The 14,175-nt window shown below is 32.3% G+C and overlaps 1 protein-coding gene across 3 annotated transcripts in view; it reads left to right on the forward strand.

Moving 5' to 3' along the window:
- Positions 1–7,796, forward strand: part of bark (C-type lectin domain-containing protein bark beetle) — a 77,898-nt gene extending 70,102 nt beyond the window's left edge. For all 3 annotated transcript variants that reach the window (XM_073971263.1, XM_073971265.1, XM_073971264.1), the window contains 4 exons: positions 5,489–5,732; positions 5,802–5,928; positions 5,996–6,217; positions 6,305–7,796. In XM_073971263.1, the coding sequence (XP_073827364.1) occupies positions 5,489–5,732; positions 5,802–5,928; positions 5,996–6,217; positions 6,305–7,495 (1,784 nt within the window). In that variant the 3' untranslated portion in view covers positions 7,496–7,796. The remainder of the gene's footprint in view (positions 1–5,488; positions 5,733–5,801; positions 5,929–5,995; positions 6,218–6,304) is intronic.
- Positions 7,797–14,175: the final 6,379 nt, after the last annotated feature.

The following is a 14,175-nucleotide window of genomic DNA, read 5'->3' on the forward strand; positions in this document are numbered from 1 at the left end:
TGAAGTTGCTCAAAAAATCGTTTTAAAAAATCCACGTTTATTGCCCTTGAAGTTGCTCAAAAAATCTTTTTAAAAAATCCACGTTTATTGCCCTTGAAGTTGCTCAAAAAATCTTTTTAAAAATCCACGTTTATAGCCCTTGAAGTTGCTCAAAAAATCGTTTTAAAAAATCCACGTTTATTGCCCTTGAAGTTGCTCAAAAAATCGTTTTAAAAAATCCACGTTTATTGCCCTTGAAGTTGCTCAAAAAATCTTTTTAAAAAATCCACGTTTATTGCCCTTGAAGTTGCTCAAAAAATCTTTTTAAAAAATCCACGTTTATTGCCCTTGAAGTTGCTCAAAAAATCTTTTTAAAAAATCCACGTTTATTGCCCTTGAAGTTGCTCAAAAAATCTTTTTAAAAAATCCACGTTTATTGCCCTTGAAGTTGCTCAAAAAATCTTTTTAAAAATCCACGTTTATTGCCCTTGAAGTTGCTCAAAAAATCGTTTTAAAAAATCCACGTTTATTGCCCTTGAAGTTGCTCAAAAAATCGTTTTAAAAAATCCACGTTTATTGCCCTTGAAGTTGCTCAAAAAATCTTTTTAAAAAATCCACGTTTATTGCCCTTGAAGTTGCTCAAAAAATCTTTTTAAAAAATCCACGTTTATTGCCCTTGAAGTTGCTCAAAAAATCTTTTTAAAAAATCCACGTTTATTGCCCTTGAAGTTGCTCAAAAAATCTTTTTAAAAAATCCACGTTTATTGCCCTTGAAGTTGCTCAAAAAATCTTTTTAAAAATCCACGTTTATTGCCCTTGAAGTTGCTCAAAAAATCGTTTTAAAAAATCCACGTTTATTGCCCTTGAAGTTGCTCAAAAAATCGTTTTAAAAAATCCACGTTTATTGCCCTTGAAGTTGCTCAAAAAATCTTTTTAAAAAATCCACGTTTATTGCCCTTGAAGTTGCTCAAAAAATCTTTTTAAAAATCCACGTTTATTGCCCTTGAAGTTGCTCAAAAAATCGTTTTAAAAAATCCACGTTTATTGCCCTTGAAGTTGCTCAAAAAATCGTTTTAAAAAATCCACGTTTATTGCCCTTGAAGTTGCTCAAAAAATCTTTTTAAAAAATCCACGTTTATTGCCCTTGAAGTTGCTCAAAAAATCTTTTTAAAAATCCACGTTTATTGCCCTTGAAGTTGCTCAAAAAATCGTTTTAAAAAATCCACGTTTATTGCCCTTGAAGTTGCTCAAAAAATCGTTTTAAAAAATCCACGTTTATTGCCCTTGAAGTTGCTCAAAAAATCGTTTTAAAAAATCCACGTTTATTGCCCTTGAAGTTGCTCAAAAAATCTTTTTAAAAAATCCACGTTTATTGCCCTTGAAGTTGCTCAAAAAATCTTTTTAAAAAATCCACGTTTATTGCCCTTGAAGTTGCTCAAAAAATCTTTTTAAAAAATCCACGTTTATTGCCCTTGAAGTTGCTCAAAAAATCTTTTTAAAAAATCCACGTTTATTGCCCTTGAAGTTGCTCAAAAAATCTTTTTAAAAAATCCACGTTTATTGCCCTTGAAGTTGCTCAAAAAATCTTTTTAAAAAATCCACGTTTACTGGCCTTGAAGTTGTTGAAAAAATATTTTTAAAAAATCCACGTTTACTGGCCTTGCAGTTGTTGAAAAAATATTTTTAAAAAATCCACGTTTACTGGCCTTGAAGTTGTTGAAAAAATATTTTTAAAAAATCCACGTTTACTGGCCTTGAAGTTGTTGAAAAAATATTTTTAAAAAATCCACGTTTACTGGCCTTGAAGTTGTTGAAAAAATATTTTTAAAAAATCCACGTTTACTGGCCTTGAAGTTGTTGAAAAAATATTTTTAAAAAATCCACGTTTACTGGCCTTGAAGTTGTTGAAAAAAATATTTTTAAAAAATCCACGTTTACTGGCCTTGAAGTTGTTGAAAAAAATATTTTTAAAAAATCCACGTTTACTGGCCTTGAAGTTGTTGAAAAAATATTTTTAAAAAATCCACGTTTACTGGCCTTGAAGTTGTTGAAAAAATATTTTTAAAAAATCCACGTTTATTGCCCTTGAAGTTGTTGAAAAAATATTTTTAAAAAAATCCACGTTTATTGCCCTTGAAGTTGTTGAAAAAATATTTTTAAAAAATCCACGTTTATTGCCCTTGAAGTTGTTGAAAAAATATTTTTAAAAAATCCACGTTTACTGGCCTTGAAGTTGTTGAAAAAATATTTTTAAAAAATCCACGTTTACTGGCCTTGAAGTTGTTGAAAAAATATTTTTAAAAAATCCACGTTTACTGGCCTTGAAGTTGTTGAAAAAATATTTTTAAAAAATCCACGTTTATTGGCCTTGAAGTTGTTGAAAAAATATTTTTAAAAAATCCACGTTTATTGGCCTTGAAGTTGTTGAAAAAATATTTTTAAAAAATCCACGTTTATTGGCCTTGAAGTTGTTGAAAAAATATTTTTAAAAAATCCACGTTTATTGGCCTTGAAGTTGTTGAAAAAATATTTTTAAAAAATCCACGTTTATTGGCCTTGAAGTTGTTGAAAAAATATTTTTAAAAAATCCACGTTTATTGGCCTTGAAGTTGTTGAAAAAATATTTTTAAAAAATCCACGTTTATTGGCCTTGAAGTTGTTGAAAAAATATTTTTAAAAAATCCACGTTTATTGGCCTTGAAGTTGTTGAAAAAATATTTTTAAAAAATCCACGTTTATTGGCCTTGAAGTTGTTGAAAATATATTTTTAAAAAATCCACGTTTATTGGCCTTGAAGTTGTTGAAAAAATATTTTTAAAAAATCCACGTTTATTGGCCTTGAAGTTGTTGAAAAAATATTTTTTAAAAAATCCACGTTTATTGGCCTTGAAGTTGTTGAAAAAATATTTTTAAAAAATCCACGTTTATTGGCCTTGAAGTTGTTGAAAAAATATTTTTAAAAAATCCACGTTTATTGGCCTTGAAGTTGTTGAAAAAATATTTTTAAAAAATCCACGTTTATTGGCCTTGAAGTTGTTGAAAAAATATTTTTAAAAAATCCACGTTTATTGGCCTTGAAGTTGTTGAAAAAATATTTTTAAAAAATCCACGTTTATTGGCCTTGAAGTTGTTGAAAAAATATTTTTAAAAAATCCACGTTTATTGGCCTTGAAGTTGTTGAAAAAATATTTTTAAAAAATCCACGTTTATTGGCCTTGAAGTTGTTGAAAAAATATTTTTAAAAAATCCACGTTTATTGGCCTTGAAGTTGTTGAAAAAATATTTTTAAAAAATCCACGTTTATTGGCCTTGAAGTTGTTGAAAAAATATTTTTAAAAAATCCACGTTTATTGGCCTTGAAGTTGTTGAAAAAATATTTTTAAAAAATCCACGTTTATTGGCCTTGAAGTTGTTGAAAAAATATTTTTAAAAAATCCACGTTTATTGGCCTTGAAGTTGTTGAAAAAATATTTTTAAAAAATCCACGTTTATTGGCCTTGAAGTTGTTGAAAAAATATTTTTAAAAAATCCACGTTTATTGGCCTTGAAGTTGTTGAAAAAATATTTTTAAAAAATCCACGTTTATTGGCCTTGAAGTTGTTGAAAAAATATTTTTAAAAAATCCACGTTTATTGGCCTTGAAGTTGTTGAAAAAATATTTTTAAAAAATCCACGTTTACTGGCCTTGAAGTTGTTGAAAAAATATTTTTAAAAAATCCACGTTTATTGGCCTTGAAGTTGTTGAAAAAATATTTTTTAAAAAATCCACGTTTATTGGCCTTGAAGTTGTTGAAAAAATATTTTTAAAAAATCCACGTTTATTGGCCTTGAAGTTGTTGAAAAAATATTTTTAAAAAATCCACGTTTATTGGCCTTGAAGTTGTTGAAAAAATATTTTTAAAAAATCCACGTTTATTGGCCTTGAAGTTGTTGAAAAAATATTTTTAAAAAATCCACGTTTATTGGCCTTGAAGTTGTTGAAAAAATATTTTTAAAAAATCCACGTTTATTGGCCTTGAAGTTGTTGAAAAAATATTTTTAAAAAATCCACGTTTATTGGCCTTGAAGTTGTTGAAAAAATATTTTTAAAAAATCCACGTTTACTGGCCTTGAAGTTGTTGAAAAAATATTTTTAAAAAATCCACGTTTATTGGCCTTGAAGTTGTTGAAAAAATATTTTTTAAAAAATCCACGTTTATTGGCCTTGAAGTTGTTGAAAAAATATTTTTAAAAAATCCACGTTTATTGGCCTTGAAGTTGTTGAAAAAATATTTTTAAAAAATCCACGTTTATTGGCCTTGAAGTTGTTGAAAAAATATTTTTAAAAAATCCACGTTTATTGGCCTTGAAGTTGTTGAAAAAATATTTTTAAAAAATCCACGTTTATTGGCCTTGAAGTTGTTGAAAAAATATTTTTAAAAAATCCACGTTTATTGGCCTTGAAGTTGTTGAAAAAATATTTTTAAAAAATCCACGTTTATTGGCCTTGAAGTTGTTGAAAAAATATTTTTAAAAAATCCACGTTTATTGGCCTTGAAGTTGTTGAAAAAATATTTTTAAAAAATCCACGTTTATTGGCCTTGAAGTTGTTGAAAAAATATTTTTAAAAAATCCACGTTTATTGGCCTTGAAGTTGTTGAAAAAATATTTTTAAAAAATCCACGTTTATTGGCCTTGAAGTTGTTGAAAAAATATTTTTAAAAAATCCACGTTTATTGGCCTTGAAGTTGTTGAAAAAATATTTTTAAAAAATCCACGTTTATTGGCCTTGAAGTTGTTGAAAAAATATTTTTAAAAAATCCACGTTTACTGGCCTTGAAGTTGTTGAAAAAATATTTTTAAAAAATTCACGTTTACTGGCCGTGAAGTTGTTGAAAAAATATTTTTAAAAAATCCACGTTTATTGCTTTTGAAATTGCTCAAAAATATTTTTAAAAAATCCACGTTTATTTCCCTTGAAGTTACTCAAAAATATTTTTAAAAAATCCACGTTTATTTCCCTTGATGTTGCTCAAAAATTATTTTTAAAAAATCCACGTTTATTGCCCTAGAAGTTGCTCAAAAATTATTTTTAAAAAATCCACGTTTATTGGCCTTGAAGTTGCTCAAAAATTATTTTAAAAAATCCACGTTTATTGCCCTTGAAGTTGCTCAAAAATTATTTTAAAAAAATCCACGTTTATTGCCCTTGATGTTGCTCAAAAATTATTTTTAAAAAATCCACGTTTATTGCCCTTGAAGTTGCTCAAAAAATATTTTTAAAAAATCCACGTTTATTGCCCTTGAAGTTGATCAAAAAATATTTTATACCGCCATCTATATTTCATATATGTATGAAGTAGTATTCGATGAAATTAGTATACTTCTAGGCGCAGTAGTTTAATAATGTCTGACCTTAGCTTAACCCAGCCTTATTTTAGGTGTCTTCTGGGAAATCGGAAATCCCAATGGGGGATCCATTGTAGGGCTTGTTCTAACCTGATGCAATTTTTTTCTTTCTTAATTTCAGATGATCCCCTATTATTGGAAGTCTTGGCTGTGCCCTTCTTGATGAACAATCAATCGGTATTGGATGGTAAATGTCCACCTGGCTGGTCACAAGTATCCGATACATGTTTCATGTATGTCGGTGTGCCGATGACATTCCATGAGGCCAAAGAGTTTTGCAGATCAGAGAATTCCTCAATGCCTTTTATACGGACGGACAGTACCACTTTGTGGATGTATTTGCAGAGTCAAATGCAACATCTAAAGTAAGTTAACGGACATAATATAACCAATCAATCTCAAGTACTAATCGTGATTTTCAAATTTATTCTCAGGTATCCCGAAAAGGTTTGGGTCCAGGATTTCAATTACATTGATCGCTGTACCAGTTTTGCCTACATGGAAATTACGGTGGAAGAGTGCAACAAAGAGTTGGGTTTCATATGTGAAGTGGATCCCAAGGTGAGCTCACCTTAATAAATGTGAGGTTATAATGAAGTATTTTTATTTTTTTCTTTTTTTCTTGCAGGTGGTAATTGATCCCTTGTCCTGGCGTGCCGACATATTTGCCATCAGCATTATTTCAGCCTTCATATTGGCCCTGATTTTGTTGATTTTGGTTGGCATCTGCTGGTATGCCAAGTCGAAACATCGCCATGCCCAGAGATTGCAGCGACGCAATAGTATACGCCAAAGTTTGCGCAGCTTGAATAGCATCGATCCCCAGGGTTCATTGAGAAGGAGGAATTTTGTATGATTTAATTTTATTTCGGTTTTATTTGGCTTTTTATTTTAATTTTTATTATTTTGCTTTTTGTTTTCTTTTTTTATTATTTAGACCATGTCCACCTCGACGGGTACCCTAACCAAAAGTATGGCCCAAGACTACAAAATGATGGGAAATGGCTCCTTTGAGTCGATAGACAAAAGTGTGCTCAGTTCCGAGGCCAGTTTTGAGCCGTACGAAAATCATCGCGCCAATGGTGGGGAGAAATCGGAATACAATAGCCCACAAAAGTCGCAAAATGAATATGTGACCAGTGTGCGGACACCCGGTAGCATAGCTGGTGGTTCAATGGGTCCACCACGTGTGGCCACCATAGGCTCAGCATCAAGAGCCCGAGGTAGGGCCACAGCTGCCGCCTTGGCAGCTGCCTCCAAGGCACCACAAAATGATTTCGAACTTTCCTATCGCAATGAAGGTTTTCGGGACAATTCTACCTATTCCGGTACACGGAATAATTCAATTAGTACCAGTATTGCCGAAGATACTCCCATTATACATCAAACAGATGCCGAAGAGACAGGGTCAGATTATTATGGTAATGCCAGTACACTACCTCTGCGTTATGACCCCAATGAAAATTTAGCTTTTCTCTCAGAGCTAAAACGTAACATACCCGAAGATCAGAGATCAAGTCAAATGTCGGATAAACCACCCTCAACATTTTTACCGCCCACTGTGGCGGCCGTACATCACAACAACAACCACAACAACAACAGGCAACGTCTAGCCAAAACTCCCTCACCACCAACAACGAATCACACTGCTTCGAGTAATGTTTCGACACCAAGCAGTTTGACATACGAACAAAAAATCGACAATATGAATTTCAGTTCTTTAGCCGAATTACGTAGCAATAATAGTAGCCAAGTAAGTCCCACGGCACCAGCAGATATTCGAAGGCCAGACTCGTATATGGTGGCGGTGGGTGCAAATCGATTTTCAAGGCCAGCCTCCTCCATAGGAGGTGGTGGTGGTGTTGGTACACCAAAATATGATACACCCACACTGTCAATGGCCTCTCAATTGGCCAGTAGAAGACCCAAAACGGTCTATGAGAATGGTGATTCTGCAAGCAGCAGTTCAACGCTGCCGCATTCTCAACACCAAGAGGGGGGTGTGCCAGCATATCATCGTTCACGTTCAGAAGCTTTGCTAGAGACTGATTTAGATATGGACAATAGTCCACCACCAATGGATGCTAATGGCCGTTGCCACAGTCAGCCATTGGAAACCTCAATGTAAAGAGAGAAAATAGCTCTAATGGACCAGCAAATAATGAATGACGCAAGATATTGACATTAGAAATTCATTGTGATCTCTTACATTTTGGTTTAATTTTTATTGCAAATATTATTTTTAATTAATTATTCTTTTTGTTTTTAGCATCACATTTTTTTTTATAAATAAAATTACAAATAATTTTTTGTTATGCGTTTTTTATTTTTGACATTAAAATTGTTAATTTTTTGTTTTAATTTTGTGAGATTTTTTAATTAAAAAAATAATTATAGCAAAAAACAATTATAAACTTTGCAAACATTCCCTCCATTATTTATTAAGATATATGTATTTTTATTATAAATTAATTAATTAAAATATTATAAAAATTGTATACAAACAAATAACATTAAAGAAACAACAATGCATTATATATTTTAAATAATAACATTCGTTTAGTATTATTTTTTTATAATTAAAAATATTTTTTGTATAAATGCCTTCATACACATACCTACTATATACATTTAATGTAAATATATAAATATTTAAGGAAAATAAAAAAAAATACAAAAATATATTATATTTGTTTGTGTTTTATGTTTTTTCGGGTTTTAGGGAATATACAATTTGAAAACACGATATACATATGTATATTAATTCACTTGCTTAAGTCGTTTCTGGTAAAATAATTATGAACGGTTGAGCCAAATTCGATCTAGGTTACCCTTTGCCGTTTGCCGCAACCCAGTTGATTTTTTAAACAGGGTTATATGCAAACGTCTACAACCAAGAAATGCAGCCGCTTATGTACCAAGGTTTTAACGATTCTATACTTCTTAAACACAGAAAAAAATAATGGAACATAATGCTCTTGAAGCAACTTTAAATGGAAGGTGCTTCCACCTGGGAAGTTTTTGAGGATTCTGAAACTACAATGTTCATGGATGAGAAAAGTCAAAAAACACAAAAAATCGCCGGAGCGCTTCAAGTTGAAAATTTAGGGGTTTTTTTAGGTTTTCATGATTTTGCTTGGACACCGCAAGTCCTATCAAAATGGGACTAAAGAAAATGTTGTAGCTATGAAAATTCTCTACAAGATTGACCCTTATGATAATTTCGTAGGTTTTTACCGTTATTCATATATAGAAGTTCAAATTGGGACAATGCATTGACTCTATCGCTACCTTACAAAACAATGTCATACATGGTGCGCCCTAACTAACTTTAAGTGAAAACCGCTTACATCTGGGAAGTTTTTGCGGATTTTGAAACAACAATGTTCATAGGTGAGAAAAATCCAAAAACAAGACTAAAATCGCTGGAGGGATTTTTAAATAAGTCGCGGTCAAAGTTCACATTTTTATGTTTGTTTTTGATTTTCGCGCTTTTGCTTGGAAACCTCAAGTTTTATCGAAATGGGGCTAAAGAAAATTTTGTAGCTGTGAAAATTCTCTACAAGATTGTCCTTTATTATGTTTTCGTAGGTTTTACCGTTTTTGCAATCATGACATTGTTAAGGCCCCACCATGTATGAATTTGTTTCATAAGGTAGCGATCCAGTCAATGCTTGTCCCAATTTGAACTTCTACATCTCAATAACGGTAAAACCTACGAAATTATCGTAAAGGCCAATATTGTACAGAATTTGCGTAGCAACAATATTCTCTTTAGTCCTATTTCGATAGAACTTGCGGTTTCTAAGCAAAATCATGACAACCTAAAAAACCCCGAAAAATTATACAGTCAATGCATTGGCCCAATGTGAACTTCTACGTCTCAATAACGGTAAAACCTACGAAATTATCGTAAAGGTCAATCTTGTAGAGAATTTTCATAGCTACAATATTTTCTTTAGCCATATTTCGATAGGACTTGCGGTTTCCAAGCAAAATCACGGAAACTAAAATCCCCTAAAAATGTCAACTTTAATTGCAATTTATTTAAAAAGCGTTCCGGCGAATTTTTTTTTTTTTGTTTTTTATTTTCTCATCAGAATCCACAAAAACTTCCCAGGTGTAAGCACCTTCCATTTAAAGTTGCTTCAAGAGCACAGTGGGAATCGTACAACAATTTAAAGTTTTAAGTGAAATTGTTAACAAATGTTCACTCTCTCTCATTTGTCAGCGTCGTAAACTTTTCGAACTAACCAACCCCAACTCTCGGCCTGTATGCTTAAGAGGGTATATAAACTTTGATAAAGCAATATTATGCCTCATCGATATAATGGTTTTAAAGGAGTCGATTTAGAAATGTCTGTATATCTGGCTGTCTGGCCCAGAAGTTTGAAACAATATTTTTAAGGATCATCAAGGCCACAGACTTGATTTTTTAAAGAACATTTCTTCAAGGGCCTCAGATATATATATATATATATATATATATATCTATATATATATATATATATATATATATATATATATATATATATATATATATATATATTTTTTTTTTTTTTTTTTTGGAAATTGGGTATTCGTAATATTTTGTCCAAAGATGAACCACTCCTTCTGGTACCTATCCCACAAAAGTTCAAGAATATTTTTCAAGGGTTATCAGAGCAGGAAATGTGGATATTGTAAAGATTTTTTTTCAAGGGCTTCAGATGTGAATTTTGAAACAATATTTTTTAAAGGTCATAAGGCCACAGACGTTTTTTTTAAAGAAATTTTTTTCAAGGGCCACATACGTGCATTTTTAAAGGTCATCAAGGTCCCAACATTTGCAAATGCAAAGGTCCCAACTTTGCAAATCGTGAAATTTCTACCAGACATATATCAGGTCCCAGCTTGGGCTCCATCGCTTAACTCCTTCAGGTACCTATCACACAAAATTTCGAAAAATGTTCAGTTTATGACCTGTTACGAATCGCTTTGACTTTTGTTGTAACAACTTGTGTACGTAATTTTTTCAGCCGCAAATCCATACTTGCTGAGAAAATATTCCGAAAGATGTAATAAACCCCATAGCACCATGTGTAATGGGTTGGAGCAACGATAAATCTCGAACGGATAAGCCGATTCATTCCAACATTTGTCCGTAGCAATATTTTGTTCAAATTTAGTTTAACTTCGCAGATGGGCACTATCGGTCCACACCTTCCAGAAACCTCCCCCAAAAATTAAAAAAATGTCACTAAAATGGTACGCTCTATATATTTTGAAGATAGCAACCGGTTTGGTCCAAACTTTTGGTTTTTGACTTCAAAAATAAGTCCATGTCGGTGTTCTCCTTAGGGGGTTTTCATCCTCAAAAGTCCAACATTTTAGTTTAAGTGCAATTTAGGAACTGATGCATCGGAAACTTTTTATATTATTATGTTTCCATGCCTCCTGACATTGTGGTCTAAAACCTCTAAGTTATACGGTGACCAGTTGAAAAAACTGATGGACGCGATATCTATCGAAAGGAATGACTCCCAAAATAAAATCCACTACCAAAATGGACTATGTCGGTCCATTCCTTCAAGTACCTCCAATTCAATTTTCAATTCACATAGTCTAAGAGTGTATCTCTGTCGGCAAAGTTGGACTTGTTTACGGTCCCATTTATATAAATTGGTGCATTGTAATGCTGGAATGTCCATACTAAGGGCCATTATTATATGTGTTCTTTTACTATCTGACGGATTTGAAAACTCAAAATAAACCAATTTGAAGGCATTAAAAATATAATTTTTAAATTGAAAGTTAATGCCAAGAAGCTCCTCTATAAATTTCAATCAACACTTTTAACTTTAAGTTCACAGGAACGCTATAAATCTGTTCGGTAAATCCAAAGTCTCCCAAAATATTGCTGAATTGAGGTAAATGTTGTTGAAGCACACTTTCATATGAGGGCTACTAGATCAGTTTCTGGAATATACAACACTACGTGCTACTAGATGCCATTGGGCATTTCCATTAGAAACTTTGACATGACTAATCATGCAACTATGCGTACCCAACAAAACAAAACTCATTACCAATTAATGGGTTTTTATACCACATTTTTACATATTTTACATAGCACCCTATTAACCCATTATTTTAGCAAGGACATGTCACAGTGAATTTCTAGTTATTCTGTAACTACTGGCCCTAGAATAGGCCACTAGAAGTTGAAAAACAAGCAAAAAATATATCGCTCAAAGAGTACAACTCCTACTTTATCTTGTGTCAAATTTTCATGCTGATATCTCTAAAACTGTACGAGTTAGAGCTCATTTACTGGGAGTATCGCATAATTCAACACAAAAGTTTTTTGAGTTTATGAAGCACTAGAACACTTCAAATCATGGTTGATCTTGCACAGCAAATTAGCACTGATATCTGGCTAGCTATTTGTAAAATATGGTCCAAGTAGTTATCTTAGTTTTTTTTTTTTTTTTTTTGTAATAATCCTTTTAAATTGGGAAGTAAAATTTCAATCGCCAAATTAAAACGCGTTTTTCTCGAAACTAGATTTTTTGAGATGTGTCACTCTTTGAGTAAATGAGCGATATGTTCTATTTTTAGAACAGTTGAGGTGAAATTCGTTTTCAATTTCAACACACTTCATATTTTTATTTTGCTCAATTTGATCATGCCAACTTCTGATTTGTAGCCGAATACACTACACCCAGTGCCACGAGTACGAACATTAAGGATCGTTTAAACGCTTATATGTGCACCAGCAACTGTTCTTTATTTTGTTAACAAAAAATCGTGTGCCGACGGTGAACGTTAAACACATAACCCTCGGATTTTTACTCAGACACACACGCGATGTGCCACCGTACTCATTACGCAGTTAAGAGTACAGTAAGTAGTTTTGCCTTGTAAATTTTTTAAGAAATAACCCATTATTTTTTTAACTTACCGGTAATGCAGAAATTAGCTTGTTTTCATTACTTTGTAATAGGTTAGACATAATGACGGACCCTAATTTTTGCTGAGTATGAGCCCGAAACAAAACAGAAATTGACCCTGTAGGTCTTCGAAGACGAGCCAAATCCAACGAAAATTGTTCGTAGAAAAAAACGTCGAAGCAAATGGTTGCCTGTTTCTTTGGCCATATGGTGCCATATGGTGACGGTCAGTTCTAAGTGGTATACCACAATTTGTTTGACGTTTCTAAACATTTTACAAGAAGCTGATAAATAAAAATTTTAAAATCCTTTTGTGCAAATCACCTTTTAATTAAGATATTATCTAATCTTAGAGAGATGAGGTTGTAAAAAAGTCATAACCCTAATGTACATGCTACTTTCAAGTTAATTAAATTAATTAACTTCCTTGGAAATTGGATAAGTTGTATCACACTTTGTTGAAATGTATTCCATAAAAACTCCTATAATCATTATAAAGCGTAGAAGTCACAACTTTTTTGTAATCTGTCCAAGTGTAACCTACGGTTACATTGGAGTTTTTTGCCGGGTTAACCCACTTCATGAGGATTTATTTGACGTTTGCGCTATGGAATTTACATTTGAACCCCAAACCCGCTGGGTTAATCCGGTTAAATGTAAACGGGGTATAACACTTGTTTCCCAATAAAAGGGTCAATCCGTATTTACATCACAAGCAATGACGCCGTTTCCTCCATTGAAAAATTGCTTCAAAAACTAAAACGGCGTTTGCATTATAGCTTTTTGCCGGTTTAACCTACTTTATGACGATTTATTTCACGTTTGCGCCATGGAATTGACACTGGGTTTCAACAATGGGTTTATTAAGTCCGGTTAAGTGCCGAATGATCAAAGACAAATAACTGCCGACCGACATCAAAAACATCATCAACCGAAAAAGACGTAAAGGAACAACACAACAACAAATCCCGATTGCAAAACTAATAACGTAATTTCTTAATGAATTAAAGCAAAAACACAATTATTTGATAATTATTTTGTTTTCAATCAATAAAGCAACAATAAATTAAATTTTTTATACATTTTCCACAAAATATTTCATTTAATTTCAATAATCAAGTTTAACGAGTAATGCTAGGTTTACATTTACGTTTACATTTGCTTAAACGTCAAATGAAATCCAATGGATTTTAGATGAGATTTCATTTGACGTAAGGGCAAAACCTATAACTTTGCGTGTTGCATGTGGTTTAAAAAAACAAAAACAAAATACATGTATTTCAATTTGAAATACATGTACGTATAGTCTCAATAATCCGGACACTCGTTCATCCGGACAACGCGGTAATCCGGACACTAGAATTTTTTACATTGTCGACTCGGTAATCCGGACATCTCACATTTTACGTACCTCGATAATCCGGACATCAATATTTTTTACTATCTTCATCATTAGATTCTTATTTATTTCATTGACGTTTTCGTTCTTAGCTATAGGAATTGGTATATAAATAAGAAAAATTATGTTTTTCGAAGTTTTCGGTCCACATCTCGTCTTTCTGGCTAGCCATTGTTGACTCAGTTATACAGTCAATATGGAATTAATTATTTGAATCTGTCGAATGATGTTCCTACCCTTCAACCTTCGACATCTGACTATGATAAGCAACAGTATTTTAAACCTAGTGTTGGGTAGCAAAATTTCCTTAAAAATCGATGCTAGGTGTTCATTTCCTCTACAGGAATTATTTCGTTTGACTCCGATTAGTGAGAAAGTCCCTTGGAACTGCACCTAGATATGTTTGAAACATTTGAACGAAAAGTTTAAATAAAATTTGACAGCACTATTGCTATAGGCAGAACTTAACGACCACTT

This window comes from Musca autumnalis, unplaced genomic scaffold (assembly GCF_047663935.1).
Source record: "Musca autumnalis isolate F117 unplaced genomic scaffold, ASM4766393v1 scaffold_2, whole genome shotgun sequence".
Lineage (NCBI taxonomy): Eukaryota > Metazoa > Arthropoda > Insecta > Diptera > Muscidae > Musca > Musca autumnalis.